The 24,413-nt window shown below is 35.1% G+C and overlaps 1 protein-coding gene across 4 annotated transcripts in view; it reads left to right on the top strand.

Annotated features, from left to right (window-relative positions):
- The window catches only part of fam184ab (family with sequence similarity 184 member Ab), a 96,609-nt gene that overhangs the window by 16,684 nt on the left and 55,512 nt on the right, over positions 1–24,413 (top strand). For all 4 annotated transcript variants that reach the window (XM_048207572.1, XM_048207569.1, XM_048207570.1 and 1 more), the window contains exons 7-10: positions 7,183–7,305; positions 10,018–10,179; positions 10,721–10,842; positions 16,324–16,474. In XM_048207572.1, the coding sequence (XP_048063529.1) occupies positions 7,183–7,305; positions 10,018–10,179; positions 10,721–10,842; positions 16,324–16,474 (558 nt within the window). The remainder of the gene's footprint in view (positions 1–7,182; positions 7,306–10,017; positions 10,180–10,720; positions 10,843–16,323; positions 16,475–24,413) is intronic.

Below are 24,413 nucleotides of genomic sequence, written 5' to 3'. Positions count from 1 at the left end.
TATCGCCGATATATAGTGGCCGATATTTGACTTCTTTTTTAAATATCGGTATCGGCCGATAAGTTTATCTGTTTGGCCAATGTGTCAGAAGTGGTCAACGATCACATCACTGACAAAATAAAAGTCCCGCTTCTCACACATCGACCAAACAGATAAACTTATCGGCCGATACCGATATTTAAAAAATGACAAATATCGGCCACTGTTCCTTTGAGCGCAAGTGGAAGATCAGGGAGAACAATTGTAGCAGGTTGGGAATTGGAGAACGTAATAATTTGACAAACCATATTTAAAATGTATGAGTTTTGAAAAAACAATTATTAGTATTTATTTATAAGCACACAAGGATCCAGTCTGTCTGCTGAGATAATAATCAGGTACAGAGATAGATGGAAGTTGATCTAAAATATCGTCGTTTTAGATGTTGTGATACAAAGCTATTTTTTATAAACTGATATTTTCGTTCGTTTGTTAGTTAGTTCATTCATTAGCAAGGGTGGAAAGAGTACTAAAAAATATACTCAAGTAAAAGTACCATTGGTGGCAAGGGGAGTCGGATATACAGTGGGTACGGAAAGTATTCAGACCCCCTTAAATTTTTCACTCTTTGTTATATTGCAGCCATTTGCTAAAATCATTTAAGTTCATTTTTTTCCTCATTAATGTACACACAGCACCCCATATTGACCGAAAAACACAGAATTGTTGACATTTTTGCAGATTTATTAAAAAAGAAAAATTGAAATATCACATGGTCCTAAGTATTCAGACCCTTTGCTCAGTATTTAGTAGAAGCACCCTTTTGATCTAATACAGCCATGAGTCTTTCTGGGAAAGATGCAACAAGTTTTTCACACCTGGATTTGGGGATCCTCTGCCATTCCTCCTTGCAGATCCTCTCCAGTTCTGTCAGCTTGGATGGTAAACGTTGGTGGACAGCCATTTTTAGGCCTCTCCAGAGATGCTCAATTGGGTTTAAGTCAGAGCTCTGGCTGGGCCATTCAAGAACAGTCACAGAGTTGTTGTGAAGCCACTCCTTCGTTATTTTAGCTGTGTGCTTAGGGTCACTGTCTTGTTGGAAGGTAAACCTTCGGCCCAGTCTGAGGTCCTGAGCTCTCTGGAGAAGGTTTTCGTCCAGGATATCCCTGTACTTGGCCGCATTCATCTTTCCCTCGATTGCAACCAGTCGTCCTGTCCCTGCAGCTGAAAAACACCCCCACAGCATGATGCTGCCACCACCATGCTTCACTGTTGGGACTGTATAGGACAGGTGATGAGCAGTGCCTGGTTTTCTCCACACATACCGCTTAGAATTAAGGCCAAAAAGTTCTATCTTGGTCTCATCAGACCAGAGAATCTTATTTCTCACCATCTTGGCAAACTCCATGCAGGCTTTCATGTGTCTTGCACTGAGGAGAGGCTTCCGTCGGGCCACTCTGCCATAAAGCCCCGAATGGTGGAGGGCTGCAGTGATGGTTGACTTTATACAACTTTCTTCCATCTCCCGACTGCATCTCTGGAGCTCAGCCACAGTGATCTTTGGGTTCTTCTTTACCTCTCTCACCAAGGCTCTTCTCCCCCGATAGCTCAGTTTGGCCGGACGGTGAGCTCTAGGAAGGGCTCTGTGCCACTGTGCTCTTAGGAACCTTAAATGCAGCAGAAATTTTTTTGTAACCTTGGCCAGATCTGTGCCTTGCCACAATTCTGTCTCTGAGCTCTTCAGGCAGTTCCTTTGACCTCATGATTCTCATTTGCTCTGACATGCACTGTGAGCTGTAAGGTCTTATATAGACAGGTGTGTGGCTTTCCTAATCAAGTCCAATCAGTATAATCAAACGCAGCTGGACTCAAATGAAGGTGTAGAACCATCTCAAGGAAGATCAGAAGAAATGGACAGCACCTGAGTTAAATATATGAGTGTCACAGCAAAGGGTCTGAATACTTAGGACCATGTGATATTTCAGTTGTTCTTTTTTAATAAATCTGCAAAAATGTCAACAATTCTGTGTTTTTCTGTCAATATGGGGTGCTGTGTATACATTAATGGGGAAAAAAAAGAACTTAAATGATTTTAGCAAATGGCTGCAATATAACAAAGAGTGAAAAATTTAAGGGGGTCTGAATACTTTGCCTACCCACTGTACATGTTTAGACGCAGGTCAGATGTCCAGATATTGGATATGTATCTGATTTAAAACCACATTTGGAAGTGGCTCAGAATGGATGCAAAAAAAGGATCTCGTTATTACACGTGCAACAAATTCTGATCTGGATTTTTTGTGACATGTGAACACAGCCTAACATATCCTACACTTAAATACATAACTACTAAGTTGTTAAAAAATGCATCTTTTTGGTCATGTTTTATCTTGCCTTGGGCATTAAATGAACCAGAACTGCCACTTCAAATAAAAAAGCAGGTGCATGATGCCTCTTAAAGCTCCAGATTTTCTAAAGAACTAGAGAATAAATATAGTTTGTGGAACTTTAGAAGGCTCTCCGATGTAAACAGGCTGTAAAATACATTTTGTTTTTTAATCATAACTAGTGGTAGCATTCTCATGTGATCAGGTTGAATTTTACATACAGTACACAGTGAAAATGACATGAATATGGCATAGTGGGAAATGGAATACAGCATATAGTTTGAAATCAAGAGTTTAAAGTTTATGGATCATGTGCGTCCAGTGACAGCAGAACTCTCCTGTCTGCATTGAGTTCGCACAGACCGACCGTTACACACAGAGTAAATGAATGCACACTTGTAGATCTTAAAAGATCTCACGGCTGAATTCAGTCATATTTGACATTTTTTAAATATCGGTATCAGCCAATCAGTATCGTCCCGCTTCTGACACATCGACCAAACAGATAAACTTTAAAAAATGGCAAATATCGGCCGCTATATATATCAGCCTTGGTGATAGATCGACCACTAATCATAAGCTAAATCTAGTGTTTAAAAAACACTAAACCAATAGAGAAACAGAAAGGGAAAGCGCAGGTGCCTCAGCTCCAGGAGGTTTAGTAGAAAGGAAGAGTACAGTACCCAGCTTGGCTTCCTTGCTTCGTTAGGCACAACAGTGCAAATTCATATCTCACACACTCTCACCTCTGTCCTTCCTCCATCTCACCATCTCCACCCTGCTCAAAGTGTCCCAGACAGGACACACTTGATCTTTAGTGATTTAACAATGAAAGGCATAACTGTTATTTCCCTCATCAGTGGAGACAGGTTTGTAAATAGCAAACGTAATGACTAAACCGTCTGTTTTGATTTCAATAGCTGATAGCATATGAAATGAAAGCATACAAAGCTGCACGGAATTGACACAGTCAGAGCGCAATCTGTCACCCTCCCTCAAAATAGGCAGCTGCCAGCAGGCCAGCACATCCACATCCAAACAGTTCACAACTACTTAATCTTTTTGTAATTATAAATCACACACAACAGATTGTTAGCTGAACATAGCAGAGCAGCAGTGAGTTATTTCTGTTTCCTGCTCAGATATCTTCTCAGGGTGTGCATTAATTTTCGGCTCACTCAAGCCAAAGTCTAAAAAAGACATTGAGATTAGTGTTTTTAATGTTTGTTTTTATTGTTTTAATGAAAGAAGTCTTTTATGCTCACCAAGGCTGCTTTTATTTGATCAAAAATACAGTAAAAAGTAATATTTTGAAATATTATTGCAATTTAAAATAACTCAAAAATAACTTTTAAAGTGTAATTTATTCCTGTGATTTATTCCAGTCGCAAGAGTCACATGATCCTTCAGAAATCATTCTAATATGCTGATTGGGTCCTCAAGAAACATTTTTCATTATTATCAATGTTGAAAACAGTTGTGCTGCTAAATATTTTTGTGATAACCGTGATGTCTAGAAAGGGGGGAAAAATCCATTTTTGAATATAATTTTTAATATATGTTATTTGTAACCATGTAAACTTCTTTCCTGAAACTTTTGAATGAAAGTATTCATTTCATTTCTGTAAAAAAAAAAAAAAAAAAAAAAAAAAAAAAACTTTTGTTTTGAATGGTTGTGTATGTGTGGATAATGTATAATAGTTAAATAAGTATAAAAAAAATATGCAAAACATTATATGTGAAAAATTTACTGTATAAATTACTGTAGATATATAGAATCGCATCTAATAAAAAAGTTTGTAAATGCATAAATTGGCGCTGTCATATCGATAAATCACGATTAATCACATCTAATAGGGCTGACCGATATATCGCATGCGATTGTCACGCGCATTTCGTCAGTAAAGCCGGTTCCCTGATTACCGCTAAATCGCCATCACCTGCTTTCAAATGGAGCGGCATTTAATAGACAGAGCCGTAGATCACTGACAAGCGACGCAATATCACGTTCATTATCGAAGGCGATTCATCTGCGATATGAACGCGATATTGCGTCGCTTGACAGTGAACTACGGCTCTGTCTATTAAATGCCGCTCCATTTGAAAGCAGGTGATGGCGATTTAGCAGTAATCAGGGAACCGGCTTTACTGACGAAATGCGCGTGACAATCGTATGTGATATATCGCCCAGCCCTAATATATATATATAATGTGATTAATTGTGATTAATCGATTTGACAGCACTAATATACATCAATATAGTGTGAATATTTTGTGTCAGGACCAGTGAAAACTTTGGCAGTGCAAGCTTCTTGTCTCCAGGTACTATTGACCTTTTCATGCAAATGCAAGCAGTGTGGTATGCTAATAATGCACATAGTTTTAAAATACTCAATCGTATTTACATTTCCCATACTTTTAGAATGTAGCATGCACATGCATGCTAATGGATCTAATTTTCTCACTTTATCTCATTCCGAAAAGTTCCCTCCATGTTTACAGAGATTACGCCTACCCAAAGCCGGCCCGCTCCGCCTTTATCACCTGCTGTCAAACCCGTATGACCCTTCAGCAAACCTTTGTGCCGGTGGACATCACTGGTGATGCCGCAGCAGCAAGCAGTTAATCACATTACAGCATGGCTGCTTTGGGCTTATCGCACCGACGCTGTAGCTCCCGCCACTCTCAGAAATGGAAATGCGGTTTGAAAAATTGAGGCGCAGATGAATAATCAATGAGAGTGGCCTCTGTTAGAGTGTGCCGCTGACTCACAGCCTTGTACAGAAGCAGCGTGACGACCATGCTGACGTCCTATTTTAGAAGAAGCCTAGGGCCCTTCCACTCTCTTTCTCTTTCTTTATCTTTCTTTTCCAGAACGCATTCAGTTTCTAGTGTGTGTCCATAGTGGGTTTGGTAACTCACTACTCTGATGACAGACCTTGTGGCATTAGAAGAATCTTTATTTTGGAAACCTCCACGCATTGCATGTGTATTTTGTATTTTATGTTTTCTGCGAGGGAGATCACAACTGGATTTTACTTTATTTGACATGGATCACACAGCATGGATCCATTTTTACCATCTTAACGCGTGTCTTATGTCACTGAGGCAAAACCAGGACTCTCGAGAGGTGCCATTTGCATATTAGTGTGCCTTGAATTGAGGATGGAGTGAATTATGCACACCTGCCGGCTATACTGAGCGCTCAGCCCATTTGCTCGTCTGTGCTAACCATCAATTTTTTAAACAGGCGTACTTAAGACCTCTTTCTCCTCAAGGCCCACGCGCCCGCATACGCACAGGATTTTCACTGCCTGTTCTTTTAGGTGATGTGTATATGAATATGCACAGAAATGAAGCGACGTGGGTTTGATTCGTTGTGGACTTCACTTTAATGCAAGGAGCATGCCGCTGCTCTTTGAGATAAGCAGGAAACATGATCTTGTCACTTTCATCTTTAATTTGTCAACATCTATTGCTATATGATATAATTTTTTTTTATATATATATATATATATATATATATATATATATATATATATATATATATATACACATACATATACATATATATATATATATATATATATATATATATATATATACACATACATATATATATATATATATATATATATATATATATATATATATATCAAAGGAAATAAATGTTTCTATATTTCAAAGTATCCTGAAAATAATGTATCTTGGTTTCCACAAAACTATTATGCATCACAACTTCTTTCAGCATTGATCATAATAATGTTTCTTGAGCAGCAAATCAGCATATTAGAATGATTTCTGAAGGATCATGTGACACTGAGTAATGATGCTGAAAATTCAGCTTTACCATCATAGGAATTAATCACATTTTAAAATATATTAAAATATAAAATAGTCATTTTAAATTGTAATATTTCACAGTATTAATGTTTAAATAAATGCAGCCTTAGTGAACAGAAGAGACTTCTTTCAAAAACATAAAAAAATCTTTTCAACCCCAGACTTTTGAATGGTAATGTATATTCATTTCATGCTTCTTTTTGCCTTAATTAAAAATAAATAAATAAATAAACTATAATAATAGCTGAAACATTCTATCAATCTTTCAATTCTATCTTATCAATTCAGATTTTTAATTCTTGAGTTAGGATGTATAACCAGAATATTTGAGGAATATTAATTCAATGCTACCTTGTAAGTGCAATAATAAGACCCATTGTATTCTCTGACTGTGGTGGGCAGGACACAATCAAAAATTGCATTTCATTCTGTAAATGTTACAGGATGGCTATGATTAGTTTCGGTATTATTATTTTCGTGGAGAGGTCTAGAAAGCTGAAGAATCTTATTATGAATAATATATAGCTATTAATTTCTTTTCATGCCTTGTTTTTGCATTGCAAATCTTGTCATCTTATTTTTTCCTACTTCCTGAGACAGATATTAAGTGGATTTTCTAAGACACTACCCTGACATGTTTGAAATTAAGTTCCAGACCGTAATGCCTTCAAAATGCCACAGCCTAAAAAAGAATTTTATCATGATTAAAGGAATAGTTCATCCAGTAATGAAACTTCTGACATTATTCACACACCCTCATGTTGTTTCTAATCTGTACGAGTTACTTTACTCGTATGGATTTGGATCGACATGAGGCTGAGTAATGGACAGATTGTTCATTTTTTGATGACCTATAACTTAGACTAATACAATTCCTCAATCACGTTTGTCTTATCTTCAGTAACATAAACCGTTTCTCACGTGTTTGTAGGCGGTCGTTATTTGTAATCAGCATGTTCTGTTGGATTTATAGGAGATGGAGGAACAGTTCGAGAAGGAACGTAACTCTCTAGAGGAACAGAAGAGCCTTTTGCGAGAGGAACTGGACAATCTACGAGAGGAGCTCACTGCCAAACTCAACATGGCCAACAGCGAGGTACAGTAATGTGCTGAAACCTTCATTCAGGCCATATATAATCAACAATGATCATGGACTATTTATAACTGCACCAATAATGTAATTATTTCCAATGATCAGAGTAAAGACTTAATCGCAGCAAGATGTTTACATGATTCAAGCAAACCTCATCACTGCTGTAAATGCAATTTTCATTATTTTGATTATTCGCTTCAATTTTAAGAAATGTATTTTTACTGCCGTTATTCACATACCTCAATGCACAGCAAAAATGATTAACTCACATATAGTAGTGTAGATGTGTTACTGGCCATTGTTTTAATCTACTTGAGTAAATTGCAAAACATTTCTGTGGATTATTTGTTTTGTTTTTTCGGTGATGCGCCTAAAATGTCTTTATTTCGGTGTCTTCGACCATCAGTAATACTGCATTATATTCATGTCGCAAAATGTTGTCAGCATGAACTCAGGCTGCATTTAAAGGTGCTATATGTAATTTTTTCTTTGACTGTACTAAAGCATAAAAATGCTATTATATGTTTGCAGATATTAAGGAAACATGCTAAGTTCACATACTGTTTCTCTGAAAAATGCTGCTGCCAGTTATTCTACTTTGAAATGTGCGTTCAGTGTTGGAATGACTGTTTTTGTTTTGGTCTGTGTGATCCCGCCCACTGCCAGTTTATTCAATAGTATTTCAACACTCAGGGTTGCCATATTGCAGCCAACTGGATCAGAGATCGCAGATTCTACCAAACCTAAAAAGCATCGGCATCGATCTAAAAAGCTCTATGACCAGAGGTTTATTAAAATGCAAATACATTAGCTGATCAACTGTCATTTGCACTCGTTTCTGTTGCGTGTCCTCAATCAGGCAACCCGCATCAGCGTCAAGTCTGAGGAGAAGGGGGCGGGGGAACGAATCTCTTCAATATTTTGAATTCGGACTGCAGTACCCATTTCAACCACTAGCAGTCAATATTACATACTGCACCTTTTTTATGTCCTTCCCTCGCTAACCTCCCTCCATCTCATTCACTTGGATGTGATTGACATGAATGAGTGCTCCTTACTGGTGGAACCGTTGCAGTGGGTTTAAATGGAATGGCCTGTTAGCAATACGAGTTGTTTTGTGAAACAATTGTGTTGCCCTGTGGCCTATGGATCTGCTTGAAGTGTACACGTTGAGTAGACTTCCTCGGTCAAAATCGAGGGGTCGAGGGTCTGTTCAAATAAACTTCCCTCGTCCACTTGACGAAGTTGAACACACTTCAAAATGACGATGGGTATTCCCCCGAGGGGAAGTGCTTGGAAGTTTGCGAGTGTCTAAAAGTGGAGTTAAACATAGCCTCGGTTTATTTGGCACCCCAAAACTGTAATGCCTTCTTTACCGCTACGTGGCAGCATTATCCGCGTACATCACATGTACATGTGCACTTTGTCAGGTTTGAATAGATGTGATTTAAGTGTTTACACACCTGTTTATTGCGATCAGCATATGCCACATATTTTACTATAATTATGGCTACTACGGTTATGAGCTTAATTGCATCAATTTGATCGAAGTATTGTGTTTACATGAGATAAAGTTTAATCGCAATATCACCTAAATCTCATTATAATCCCATTATGAGGGTGCGTGCAAATCCATGTAGTCATTGGAGCTCTTGCTGTTTAAACTACAGCACACTGCTGCATTGCTTAATATTGTCCACTCTTTTCAAAACCTTATGCTGTCTCTGTGAAAGTGATTTAGCAGGTAGAAAGGAAGGCATGGAAGCAGAGGGAGGAGGTGATTAATGTCAGTGTCGTGTGTTTATCATCTCATTAGTCTCAATGTGTTTTAATGGGCTTGCAGTACACAAATCTGGCTGGGTCCCATGTAACTTAGACACAGCTGCAAATGGGCCAAAGAGACCCCTGAAGAGAAGCAGCATCACTGATTATTACCCTATCATTCAGTTTAGCCAGGTTTCATTTACTTTTTGAGTGATAAGCACATCACAATTTTCTTAAATGAAAATGAAGTTCTGGACTTGCTGGAAAATCCATCTTAAGATAGTGTTTTGAAATATGGTATCTGTGGTTTCTAGCTGGTCTAAGCTGGTCATTAGCTCATTAATCAATGAGAATGTTCCAAAATCCAGCCTATAAGCTGGTAATGACCAGTTGGTCGCTGGTTTGTTGCTGGTTGAAGATGATGACCAGCCAATGACCTTCTAGAAACCAATTATCCACCTAGGCTACTGTACATATTTAGCCATGCTCCCCACTTGAAGGCTGTTCAAAAAGCACTATATCATTCAATATTTATGTGTTGTGCAGTATTTTAATGTGCATTAAAGTACTAAGTTGCTGATTTAGAAACATGATAACATCAACATCTCGATTGGAATGAACTTTAAGAATGTGAGAGACTTTTAACAGCGCCCATGAAAAGCATCTCAGATCAGTCATGCAAGAGGTTACATTTCGGTTAGGATGCCTTCTTTAGAAGTTGTCCTGCTGATTTGCGGGTCCTAGCTGGTTTCTCAGCTGACTTAGGCTGGTCTTAATGAAAAGTAATTGAAAAATATCTGAAAAGTACCCAAAGCCCCTCTGAAACCAGCCAACAGACTGACTCAGACCTGTTAAATAGTTGGTTTAAGCCTTGCCTCATTTTTACGGTGTCCTTAACAGAGAACATAACAAGCATCTGCTCAAAAGCAAGTAACTTCTACTGTTCTTCAGGTGAGTCGACTCCAGGAGCTGGTGAAGCAGGGAGAGCAGGGACTCGGTTCTGCTGAGGGACACATCTCCAATCTGAAGGATGCCCAGAAGAAGCTTCTAGAAGAGCTGGATGCCACGCGAGCCAGACTCCGAGAGACCAGCAACCTCCTAACAGCCCTTCAGGTCTATTACCAATGCAATTACTCTAAAAACAAAATAAGAATGGGACTTCATACTTCAAAGTCATGTAACTCAGCTGGTGCTGCCAGAATTTTTTTTTTTATTAAAGGTGATGTGGGTAATTTATTTTAAAATATACTGCTTTTGCTCTCAGTTTCCATGAATAGCTTCTAAAAACACCTGCAATGAGTTCATAATTTTGAGATGTGTAATAGGTGCCCTGTTGAATTACACCCACCTGCGTTTTTGTCCCCTGTGTGACACTTCATTAGAGAGGCCTCTTCATGGTTCCTCTTCCTGTCCTTGACCTGAAGCACAGGTTCTCTGAGTGACCATGCATAATGAATCAGTGTGTGTGTGTGAGAAAAAACTGAGTGAGCTGAGAAATGAAAATGGATTTCCATTTCCTGGCCCCAGTATGATTGATAGCTGTGAAGAAGAGCCCTCCCTCTCGTCCTGAGTGCCGCGCGTTAGACCTCACAATTACGGGTCATGCGCTTAATGGCTCATCAGAGCTAATGTTCGCTCTCGATCTTTTCCTCAGGGAGAGATGGAGACTCAGAAACAACAGCATGATGCCAAACTCATCTCCACCAAAGAGGAAGAGAAGCTCAAAATGGATAAGATGGCCCTGGAGCTCGAGCTGAAGTGGACTGAGACACTCCGGTAAGAGCACATGTTTCTATGTTACATGAGTTCTTGGAAATGTGCCTACAGAGATATTTACTTACCATGTCGAATAAGGGTCATCATCAAAATATGGGAACAAACATGTCCCTTAAATTTTCAGTCATTAAAAAGACTTCAAATAGTCAAAAAAAAAAAAAAACTCCAAGGCATCTTGTTCTAGCGTCATTAAATCCATCCATCATCTAAACCACTTGTCCTATGTAGTGTCGCGGAGATGCTGGAGCCTATGGATGGATAGTCTTCCTATCACAGATTAAATGATATGTTATTTATTTATTTACTTACGTAAGGCACAGTGTGTAGAATGTTCGCCGGTAGAGGTTGCCTATTCAAAACAAAGGCGTAGCTTGATGACACCGAGTTTGAGCACAGAATCTTGGAATCTCAATGTCGTCTTCGCCTCACAGCTGGTGGAAAAGAATCCGGATGGGACTCGGGCAGAAATCATGTTCATGGATGAGATTATTAACATTACTGTAGTATGAAGCAGCGCAGGGCCAAGTGATTATGTAGCTGAATGATAAATAAATGTGAATTGAATTGAACGAGGCTGCTGGAGCGATTGCTAATGAGAGACGAACGTGACACATGTCTCATGAGCAGCTGAACTTTTATTATGCGGCAGTCACCGCTTCCGCTTCTTCCGGTCAAGTGTATGAGGTAACACAGCGCTGTTTATCATATTAGATACCATTTGAGTGTGTTGCTGCCGAGCGAACGCTGTGAGACACTTGTTGCACACTGCAGTAAACTAAATCGATTTTAGAATATCATATTAATAAATGCTGGATGGCTTGTTCTGATAAATGGCATGCAATTAAATACAAACGTATTGTATGATGGAGAAAATGCTGTATTATACTGTTACTAAAAATAAAGCTGCGTCTGATTATGCTATGTTAGCTACTTGACAAAATAGTATTTTTTCGGAGGCATGGTAAAAGCATGGAACACGCATAAAAAAATGAAAACGAGATTTAAATAATAAGACTTGAGCTATATAACAATAATTTGTTTTCATGTAACCAAACAGTTGTTCCCTTGTCTAATAAAACATGTGATATATTAAAGCATCTTTGGTGTTTCCATGGTTTCTACAAAATAAAATCGGAAATCGGGGGTAAGGTGGGTATGACATCACTGATAGGTGACGCACAGACAGTCGGACACATCCATGTCCTGGTTAAAAATAGCTTATTTCTCTGAATTTAAACATTCTTGGAAACATTTGGGATAATGTATGTACACAAGTCAACAAAATATATAACATTGTTCTAGTGGTTTTTGGATATTTTAATCCAAAAATCCTGCATATTGTGCCTTGTGACTTGTTTATTTAACATTAGACATATTTCCCTTTTTGGACAATAAAGTACACCTTAAACTTAGTGCAAGCAAAAAAAAAAAAAAAAGTTATTGTGTTCTAAATAATAAGTTATAATTTATAATGTAAGATAGATAATAAATATAATATATATCTTTATATATATATATATATATATATATATATATATATATATATATATATATATATATATATATATATATATAAATAATTAAAAATAATCTTTTTTTGTTTGTTTATTTATTTGACATTAGTGCAAGGTTCAACAATTGTTTGTTTGTTTTATTTATTTTTAATAATTGTTTTAAGCATTAGTGCAAGGTCCAACAATTGTGCAAAAAAGGAAATAAAAAAGTAATTAATAATATATTTTATTTTAAATTGTATTCTAAATAATAACTTATATTATAATTTATAATGTAAGATAAATAATAATAATAATAATAATTAAAAATCCATTTATTTATTTATTAGTTAGTTTGATTGTTTTATGGGTTAAGTATAATTAATAAGTATAATTAATGTAAATAATTAATAACAATAATAATATTCACATATAATATTTCTTTATTTATTAATTCATTAATTTATTGGTCATTGGTGTTATCATTGTTAAAACTTGTATTTTTGAAATATAAAAGTTGTGAAAGGGTAATTATGTAAAAGAATAGTCATTAAATCAACATTTTAATTAACCTGACCATTTTTTCCCATGACATGAAGGAGAGTAAATGATGAGTTTTCATTTTCAACGATGATTTTTTTCATTTGTGGTTGAACTGTCCGTGTAAATGGTTTGTCACCAAGCAAGGCATTTCTCGTTCTTTACGTTCTCTCCTTCCTTGCCAAGCTTATGACTTATATACCCTGTAAAGTTCCCAACAGCTGTAAGTGTTTTGGCATTGCCTCAGAACGCACTGCCTGCCTTATTCATTATCAGCAATGCTTACAACCAGTGCTTAATATCATGGGCCTTCGAAAAAGACAAATAGGTCATTAGTCTGAGCTGAAATAAAACAAAGGCCATTAAGAACATTTTGGTTACTTTGTGTGCTCATAGTTTTGCAAAGTTACCAATTCACCACTATAATATCCCCCGAAAACGATAAAAATGAGCTAACTGGGAAGGTTGAAGTTGAATGGGCCCTAAGCAGGCACTCAACATGCTTAAACGACAAATCAACAAGGCATTTATTGGATTTCATCCTCTGTAGCTCATTTTCCACAACATTTGCTCAGGATGGTGCCCTGGAGCATGATATTTAGACTTAAACTTGTTATTTTGGGGAATGCGGACCAATGTAGAGCTTGTTATTGCTCAAAATAAGTGCTGGTAATGATGCTGGATCTAGGTCGAGAGCCTCATTTTCCAAGAGTCCCCTGTTATGAATTTCTAGGAGCTTCCATGACTTCACAAATCCTAAGCTAAATTAGAAATTATCGCAATTAATATCATTTATGGTGCTGAGGACTTATTTAATGGACTTTTTAAGAGTCTAGTCCATTGAAAACAGTATCGATTGGCTTTACAAAAGGAATTTTACAGTGGAAATGCCATGTGACAAGAATGAAATGCTAACAGGCTGCTAATGATGCTAACAGACCGTTTTCCTCAGTGTATCATGTTTATAAGCATGTATTTCTCTTAACAATGCAGGAAAAGATATCCAAGCATCATCAGAGGACAAATATTTGGCAGACTTTGTGTTGCCAGAGTTGCAAGAGGGTTTGTTCATCATCAGGCCAATCTATCAGACAAAGGCACTTGCGTTTTTTCTCAGTCTTAAACCATCACTGACTTCTTTATCAACACTTGGATTTACGTTGTGCAATTAAGCTTACAGCTGCACCGCACGACGAAGTTCATAGAAACTCCAGATGGATCCTCCCCTTCGAGGCAGCGCCGTCTGGATATCGCAAGCATGCGTGTGCCGAGTGCAACAAATAAAAACTGTTTATGTGATTTTTGTTTGCTGCACTGACAGCTTTGCACTGAGATCATTTATGAAGACAAATGGACTCTTTCTAAAGGTACATAAAGGCTATAAACCACATACAGCAACATCTGATGAGCAGAAGTGCTGGTTAATTCACCACCTCCTCTTGTGATGCACCACATGACTGGATGAGTCAGTTCCTATGTGTGTGTTCGATTCTGACTCAGCTATAATTTTAGACAAAAAACTGCATTAAAATTTCCCCAGATGTCTGAAAAACCTCAGACTACCATACTTTGAATTGTTGAAATGTAAAAGAAAATATACATATATTATATTATTACATAAATGTATATTAAATTAAAATGTATGTCTCTACATGTCTATTTATATATATGGCATGTTTTTGATATTTAATACACATTTATATTATATAATGTAATATTTAAATCTTTAAACATGCATAATTTAAAGATATGCATTTCCCATTTTGCAATTATAGATATTTATATTTAAATAATTTATATTTACATTGTTCATGCTGACTTCATCCTGAATAAATAAATAATAAATATACATTTTTTTTATTATTTTATTATATTATATTATATTATATTATATTAGAGAATTTTTGTATCTTTAAAAATGTTTTTGTCAGACTGCAAGACTACTTAAAATGAACTACCATTTTAAATGAGTAAAAGGCAAAAATGTGATTAAAATTTTGAAAAATGTAAAAGAAAATATACATATATTATATTATTACATAAATGTATATTAAATTAAAATGCATGTCTCTACATATATATATATATATATATATATATATATATATATATATATATAATGGCATGTTTTTGATATTTAATATACATTTATATAATATAATGTAATATTTAAATCTTTAAACATGCATAATTAAAGATATGTATTTCCCATTTTGCAATTATAGATATTTATATTTAAATAATTTATATTTACATTGTTCATGCTGACTTCATCCTGAATAAATAAAAAATAAATATACATTTTTTTATAATTATATTATATTATATTATATTATATTATATTATATTATATTATATTATATTATATTAGAGAATTTTTGTATCTTTAAAAATGTTTTTGTCAGACTGCAAGACTACTTAATATGAACTACCATTTTAAATGAGTAAAAGGCAAAAATGTGATTAAAATTTAAAAAAATTTAAAAGAAAATATACATATATTATATTATTACATAAATGTGTATATAAAATTAAAATGCATGTCTCTACATGTCTATATATATATAATGGCATGTTTTTGCCATATTTATATAATATAATGTAATATTTAAATCTTTAAAAATGCATAATTAAAGATATGCATTTCCCATTTTGCAATTATAGATATTTATATTTAAGTAATTTATATTTACATTGTTCATGCTGACTTCATCCTGAATAAATAAATAATAAATATACTTTTTTTTTTTATATTTATATCCACCTTGTAAACCCCAATTATTCTTTACAGTAAATAAATGCTGCTCTGCAGTATATTATCATTTAGAGATTTTTGCAACCAGAATTGAAAAGATAAATCAGTGTGTGTTTTAAAAATCCATTCACGTCTCAGTGCTTATTGCTTTGGTCTCAGGTGGCTTTTAAGGTGCCCAGACCCTGTTACAGCTTCCATTTCCTCTTAAGCAGCAATTAAGACTAATTTCACACCTTTAAAAGGTTTCCGCAGTGTCTCTCCGAGTGTGTGCGGTACTCCGTGCTGACTGTTATTTGGGCATTTTTAGAACAGTCTAAAGCTCAGACATAATAATCATGGATTTAAGCCCAGCGCCACACTCTCATGACGTCCAGCAATTACACCACATAATGTGGCGGTTAACCTCTTTTGTGACCTCCGCTGCTGCGGAGCAGAGAAATGTAGGTACTTTAAAAAGATCTGCAGAGCGTATGAACGGGGGCCGGCCCATTTAGCAGCCATTAATGATCAACGGACCACTAACCCAGTTGAGAGCTTTATTTATGTGCTTTTATATTTAAATGTATGCAACACCAGAAACCAAATCTGTCCTGTTTTTTTTTTATCAGATTTCTGTCAAAAGATCTCAGCAAAAAATGTATAAGCACTAAACAGTATGGTCATTAGTGTGTATCTTTGTGTGTGTGTCTACAGGCAAGAGTGTAAGAAACTGCGTGAGGAACTGCGTGAAGAGCATGAGGAGAATAAAAGGTCAGCGCTCACCCAGCTGGCACAGAATAAAGATCAGGAGATGTGCTCCGCCAGAGAGAGCTGGCAGAGGAAAGTGGAGGACCTTCTAGAGCAGGTCAGAAACACATTAATGCAACTACTAACACTGCAAACATTTCTGATGTTGAGATAAACTTATAGGGGACATTTTGTGCTACTCAAAAAAATTTATAAACCAAATGAGAAATTGATCGATCAATTGAGCAACTAATTTATATTAATGTAAATAAATAAATGAATACAACCCTACAAAATAAAAAAACAAAGTCAAGATAGTGAAAAATTATTTTCAGTTTCAAAATGATCAAATCAAATGCATATGATTTTTTTGCATTTTCAGTTTATTTATTTCTTTTTTTTTGTCAATATCAATTTATTTATCAGTGTTTTGTTACAGATCTTCATTTCATTTCTAATTTGTTTTATTTTTTAACTGTGTTTATCCTCATGATTAAAATATATCATTGTTCATTGATTATCCAAGTGTAGGCATTTCATTGTTGACTTTCTCAATTGATTTATCAATATTGCAAATTAATATTGAGTACACAATTGGAACCTATAGAATCACAATTTGCATACAAATTGCAGTCAGTAAGATTTTTTTTTTAAATTAATTAATACTTTTATTCAGCATGGACTCAATAAATTGATCAAAAGTTACAGTGAAGACATTTATAATGTAACAAAAGATTTCTATATCAAATAAATGCTGTTCTTTTGAACTTTCTATTCATCAAAGAATCTTGAAAAAAAAAAATGTATCATGGTTTCCACAAAAATATTGAGCAGCACAACTGTTTTCAGTATTGATAATAATAATAAATGTTTCTTGATCAGCAAATCAGCATATTAGAATGATTTCTGAAAGATCATGTGACACTGAAAACTGGAGTAATGATGCTGAAAATTAGTTTTGCTATCACAGGAATAAATTACATTTTGCAATGTATTGAAAAGAAAGCAGGTATTTTAAATTATAATGATATTTCACATTTTTACTGTTTTTTTACTGTGCTTTTAATCAAATAAGTGCAGCCTTGGTGAGCATAAGAAACTTTTTTCAAAACATTAAAAAAATCTTACCAACCACAAACCTCTGTTTGTTTAAGCATCCTGTCCAGACCAATACAGCAACATTGGCTTAACCAGTTATTTAAATCTGGGATGACGCTATGTGTTTATTTGACCAATGGCAGATGAAGGGAATGTACAGAAAACCTCATATTGTTTTTTGCAGTTTTGTTTGTTGAAGAATGTGGCAGAGAAATTGCGTAGTTTATCTTAATAGTAACAAAAGACTACATGTAAACCTACAGTAAGCCAGACAAACAAGTCAATATGGGGAATACATGTTTTAATAAACTGCAAACCCCAAAGACACTTTTTAAATGGATAAAAGCATCAGAGAAATACAACAGCAGTTGGAAATCTACCCCTGATCCACACTTTAATATTAAGAGTTATTGCAGATGTATCCCTGGGTTACCCTCTGTGCATTTTTCATATGCTGAACACTCATTTCTGCTGGCTCAGAGTCACTACTGCATTTATACGGTACAGACAGGAGCTACACAGAGAGGTTGTTTGTAATCAAATCAGGGTGCAAACAATCCAACATCATATGCAACTTTTGTTGAGAGATAACTGCCTACAACAACATATGATTTGATTTATTCTAAATAAAAGTTTGGCCCTGAAACCAAAAACTGCGCTAGAAAGTTATTTTAACAAACTCGTTCAGAGCTGTTTTTCATTCTTGAAGCTGTCTGTTATTTATAGAGGTGCTAAAGGATTGCATTATGTGAGCCACTAGATGGACAAGGTGATACGAGATGGGAGGAAAAAATATATTTCAATGCTTTTGCGTTCTATCGCAAATGTTTGTGTTTCCCCAAGAAACCTTTTTGTTCCTTTGCAAAGCTTTTGGACTTACTCGCAAAGAACTCATTTTTTGAGTCTCAGAAGAACACAAACATTTGCTAGAGAAAGCAAGAGCATTGAGAAACCTTTTTTTTTTTATCCCGTCTCATATATTTTTTCCATCACCATGTCCCTTTAGCATAGTGGATCTCAACCTTTTTGACTTAAAGCCCTCCCCCCCATTATTCATTATAAATATTCATTATATAAAAAAAAAAGAAATATCTTGATTTTTAGTTGTTTTAGCTTATTTTAATGTTTGTTTTGTCCTATACTGTATAATTTTAAGTCATCAGTGATCAGTGCATTTATTGATTGTCACACTCTCCTACACATTATAGCTTACAAATCAGTCGATTTGCTATTAAACTGCAGGTTATGTGATATATATATATATATATATATATATATATATATATATATATATATATATATATATATATATATATATATATATATATACAGTACTCGCTAATCAAATATTCTCCAGATGCCTATAATGATCGTTTTCAGCTTTAATCACAAGATTATGATGAAATCCAGCAGATATTCATTAGCTCCATTCACTGACCTCCTGGTGTCTGCAATTGGTTTTATAGCTAATTATTTTTCCATGGTCTACTTGTCTAGAGTTTGGAAAAAAGAAAACCGGCTGAAAAATGACACGCCGATGAAAACATTTCAAACTCTCAGTTTGAGACCTTATGCAAGTTCCCATTCAGAATCCACTTAAAACCACAGGAACCTCAGGCAAGCATCACTATCGTTTTTTAGAGCATAAGTCTTCCCCACCATTTAAGCTACGCACATTATTGATGCCTCAAATCATGAGGTGTATTGAGAAGAGGAGTGTTATTACGTTTCTAAACATTCAGTCTTGCGGTTTTTGCATCGCTTGAAGAGGGGCATCTAGAAATGAGAATATCGGATACTTGGCAGTGGGCTATTTTGAATTCAGCCAGTAACAGAAAACCCACAACCACATAGTGACACACTATGACAACCACCCACAACATTTTATTTTATTTTATTACACCGTGTCCTAACCAGACACGATACCGCGACAAGCGATAAAAGGTATGTTTTCCATGTTAATCTGAGTTTTTGTCCTAACCAGCTGGAACAGCAACACAAAGTATGGCAATGATAATATCAGGTACTGTTTATGTGCTTTATTTAATGTTAAAAGCATCTAACGTGAGTTTGAATATCGTTCTGTGTTCCCAACTTTTTAGCTGTAATGAAAACAACACTTGCTAATTCACCGCAGATCTTCAAAATAAATAAATGGGCAGAAGAACGTTCAAACTGTCAACTCAATGCGAACAAACAAGTGTATTCTATGACAAAGATTGGTTCAGTCACTTCGTATGTACTTTAAATAATGTTTAAAGGTGCCCTAGAATTGAAAATTGAATTTACCTTGGCATAGTTGAATAACAAGAGTTCAGTACGCGGAAATGACATTCAGTCTCAAACTCCATTGTTTCCTCCTTCTTGTGTAAATCTCATTTGTTTAAAAGACCTCTGAAGAACAGGTGAATCTCAAAATAACACAGACTGTTATCTAACAGTCGGGATCCTTAACCCTCTGGAGTCTGAGGCTGATTTGGGGCCTGGAGAAGTTTTGACATGCCCTGACATTTGTGCTTTTTTCAGTTGTTCATAAACATATTAATGACACAAGTGCCATTACACTGTATTCAGCACAAACTAGGCTACCATAATATGTGAGGAACATGTGTGTACATGTTTGTGTTTTTGAAGGAATAACGTTTATGCGTGGTTACTGAAAAAACAAAAAACTTAAGTCACTGATATAAGGCCAATAAAAGTATATTAAATCTGTGTTCACAAGACTTTTGGGTATTGAAGGTTGTAGACTAGAGTTTTTGCTTCAAAATTATGTAAAAATTATGCTGACTACTCTTTCATTTATAACAATATACTGATTTAGTTTTTGTAAGACACTTTTTGCCAAGAAACACGGTATGCGAGGAGGCGTGAATCTCCATGAATAATGGCTCATTCTCACCTGTGAAGACAAAAGAATTGAATAGTAATGACCTGAAAAGACTTGCATATTAATGAAGCATTTCAGTCAGGTAGGCTGTGAAAAAAAACTTCTGTGATGTCTCAAGCTCATCATGGTATATGAAACATACAGAAAAATTTTATTACAATATAAAATAATGGTTTTATATTATACTTTAAAATATAATGTATTTCTGTGATGCAAAGAGTCTGAATATAGGCTTTTAGTTTAAAAGCATGCACATTTGGAGAAATATAGGATTCTCATATGTTTATGTCAATTTTCTATACAGAGGAGTTATTTTTTATTTAATATTCATTGTTATCTCTATGAGCGCTGGTGTTTGCAATTCATACTGCAGCCGGAGGGCGCTCTGTGCATTTTAGTCCACAAATTCACCTAAGAAGAAGACGATATTCCATGAATGGTGTTTACCAATTCATACTACAGCTGGAGGGCGCTAAAGAAACAAAAACTCACTTAAAACTTATCAATAGAAGAAAACAAACAGGAATTTACTGAATGTCTTCCAGAGATCGCTAACCATGGCTTTTTCATCCAGATAAACAATTTTCAAGGCAATAAATACACGATTGAGATGATGAATGCATGTGTTGTCTCTGAATTTGCCTGTGAATAGCGCTGGCTCCGTGGGCGTGGCCGCATTAGTGGGTAATGAGCTGAATCACGGACTTCTGACATGGCTCTCTTTTCATACAGATTACATAAACACAGAATGTTTGTTTTCGATTTGACTTGCACGATTTAAAACCTGACATTTCAACGTTTTGTTAGACATAAGTATGAATTTTTTGTGATTAGTATTCACTAAGTTACACTTCATTTTCTGAGAACTATCAGATTGGACTTCGTTCAGAGGGAGATGAGAGATCACGCATCATGTTAGTTTTCTTTATTTTACAAAAAGCACAACATTTTGTTTTTACTCTGAGTGTATACAAATAAAAGGAGATATTCTATAGTTTCAATTGATGTATTACTTATGTCTCTATGACAAAAAATGACAGAGTATTTTAAGTCTGTTTTGCTGCAATGTGAAAAAAAACCTGCAAAACGCGCCGGCGCGTTTTTAGACCTCAGAGTGTTAATATGTACGTCCCCAATATTTGCATATGCCAGCTCATGTTCAAGGCTTTAGACAAGGCAGGCAGTATTGTGCACAGCTGAATCATCAGACTAGGTAAGCAAGCAAGGACAACAGCGAAAAATAGCAGATGGAGCAATAATAACTGACATGATCCATGATTACATGATATTTTTAGTGATATCTGTAAATTGTCTTTCTAAATGTTTCGTTACCATGTTGCTAATGTTAAATTAAATGTGGTTAAAATTACTGTCGTTTATTACTATATTCACGGAGACAAGACTGTCGTTATTTTCATTTTTAAACACTTGCAGTCTGTATAATTCATAAACACAACTTCATTCTTTATAAATCTCTCCAACAGTGTGTAATGTTAGCTTTAGCCACGGAGCACCATCAAACTCATTCAGAATCAAATGTAAACATCCAAATAAATACTATACTTACATGATCCGACGCATGCATGCAGCATGCATGAGGAACATTTTGTAAAGATCCATTTGAGGGTTACATTAGCTGTGTGAACTTTGTTTATGCACTGTTATAGTCGCGAGCTCCAGGGGCAGGGAGCGCGAGGATTTAAAGGGGCCGCAGCCTGAATCGGTGCATATTTAATGATGCCTCAAAATAGGCAGTTAAAAAAAATGATTTAAAAAAATCTAGGGGGTATTTTGAGCTGAAACTTCACAGACACATTCAGGGGACACCTTAGACTTATATTACATCTTGTGAAAAAACATTCTAGGGCACCTTTAAATTGTGTAATATATATGAATTTTACTAAGTACTTGCCCATTTTATTGTGTCTGCTGTGCTCTTGCCGAGAGAGCCTGCCCACACTCTCTTCTGATTGGCTGTGGTTTTTGATTGATTTTATCGCTTCTCATTTTCGCGTCACATCTAGTGCGGACAGTCAGATTGCTCATCACTGGAATCTTATCACATCATGTCTGGTTAGGACACAATGTTAATCTACATTTTCTTATCTTAATTTTTTATATTTATATTTTAATTACATTTTACTCTATCACTGCTGATCACTTTTGGGGAAAGGTAATGTGTTACAATATTGTGTTTCTCAATAATTTTTATGTAAATTAACACAGCAGCTGGCTCTCTTCTCCAGATTGGGAATGTGATACTTGGCTTGCCAACCATTTTTATATTAGAAATGCCTTTTTTTTTTTTTTTTTTTTTTTTTTTTTTTTTTTGCTGTGGACAAGTGACTAGTCCCAACTTATGTTACACACTCTTTTTGCATGCTAAGACTTTTACACACCCAAATGATAAAAAAAATTATCTTTTTTTAATGGATTTAATTTTTATGGTGGCCATACTTTTGAGCTCAATGACAGAGAAGATCCATTGCTACTTAGAGTCAGCACTCAAACTCAGTTATTTTTTTCCACTACAAATATTTACTGCAGTTGGATTTAATTCGTTCAGATTTAGTTTTGCTTACCAACTATATTTTGACATTTTTAAAACATACATCTCAGGTCAGCTGGGACAGCTACTTTCTTTATTTTCATCTTCATTGTATAATTTGTCTCCTTTCATCATCATGAACTTCATTGTTTTATTTACTTGTGTATGTGTGCAGAGTGTTTTTGCGGGCAACCGAGACCTCTTTCATTCTCAGAGCTCTAAATGTGTCAGAGCAAGTCTTGCTGCAGCAGCAAGATCTGTAGGGCTTATTGGAATAGCGATTACCGCCACTACAGAATGTCCTCAGCCTCACCCATCAGCACTCTCTAGTGCACTAGATGCATCAAAGTGAAGCACAAGACCTCCATGCACTGCTTATCTGTTCACGTTATTTTTAGTGGTGCTTGCTGAGGACAATCAATCATATACAATTATATGTGTTGTTATTTATCTGGAGAACATTTTGGCATACCTCATCCCAAATTAATGCTACAGATGTGAATGATGCCTCAAATTGTGCAGCTTATTGAGGTGTGGTGTGGTAATTTTTTTTATATTAAAGTCGTGATGAAACAGAAGTGGCAACAAGTCTTTTGTTCCATATTGTGACTTACATCTGAGTGAAACAGATTATCTAAAAAGAAAAGAAAGTGTAGGTTCTATTGTTGATTGGTTGGAGGCAAATCTAAATGCGAGCTTAGAGTTTTTTGGTGGATTGTAAGAAAAGGCGGGGTTTATGCAGACTACCTGTACATGATTGGAGAAGTCTGGCATGCATCACCAGAGAGAAGTCTAATGTTTTACCGGAAGATCTGATTTGTAACTCAGTAACTCAAAAACAGTTTAGGCTAATTTTCTTTTTCTTCTTCATTTTCACTCCATACATTTACCATACAGTGGGACAACTCATATTGGAAGTATTTAAAAAGCATAAATGTGAAGTTTATAATTTTATAAAAGCATTTACATTAATTTTTCAGTTAAAACGTGTTTTAGTTATTTAGCCATTTAAATCATCATTTTTACAGTAGTTTTTGGGGGGTGTTTGCTTATGGCAGTTTAATGTCAGTGTTAATTTAATATTATTTATATATCATTATATATATATATATATATATTTATTATGTATAGATTTTAAAAATATTTGATTTAGCTTTTATTTTTATATTTTGAGTCTTCTTTTAAAAAAATTTTTTTTTATTTTTTTAGTTTAATTTTTAGTGATTTTGTTGTGATTTTTGTAATTTTTATTAGTTTTTTTTATTAAATATTACTATTTGTTTAATTTATTTTTATTTCAGTTTTAACTTTTATTTATTTCCAGTTAATAATTTTAGTAATTTCAGCTAGTTTCCAAGGCAACATTTTGTGCTGGATTGTAGAAGTCTTGCATATGTCACCAGAGAAAGTCTGTCATTTCAAAGGAATTATGAGGTCTAGAAAAATATTAAATAATGAAACACAGATGAATCATTCACAATAAGAGCAATAGCATGCATTTAGAAAATAGATAATAAAAAA

Source organism: Megalobrama amblycephala, linkage group LG11 (assembly GCF_018812025.1).
Source record: "Megalobrama amblycephala isolate DHTTF-2021 linkage group LG11, ASM1881202v1, whole genome shotgun sequence".
In the NCBI taxonomy this organism is placed as follows: Eukaryota; Metazoa; Chordata; class Actinopteri; order Cypriniformes; family Xenocyprididae; genus Megalobrama; species Megalobrama amblycephala.
The sequence above is the reverse complement of the archived record's forward strand: the minus strand, read 5'-3'. Positions and strand labels throughout refer to the sequence as shown.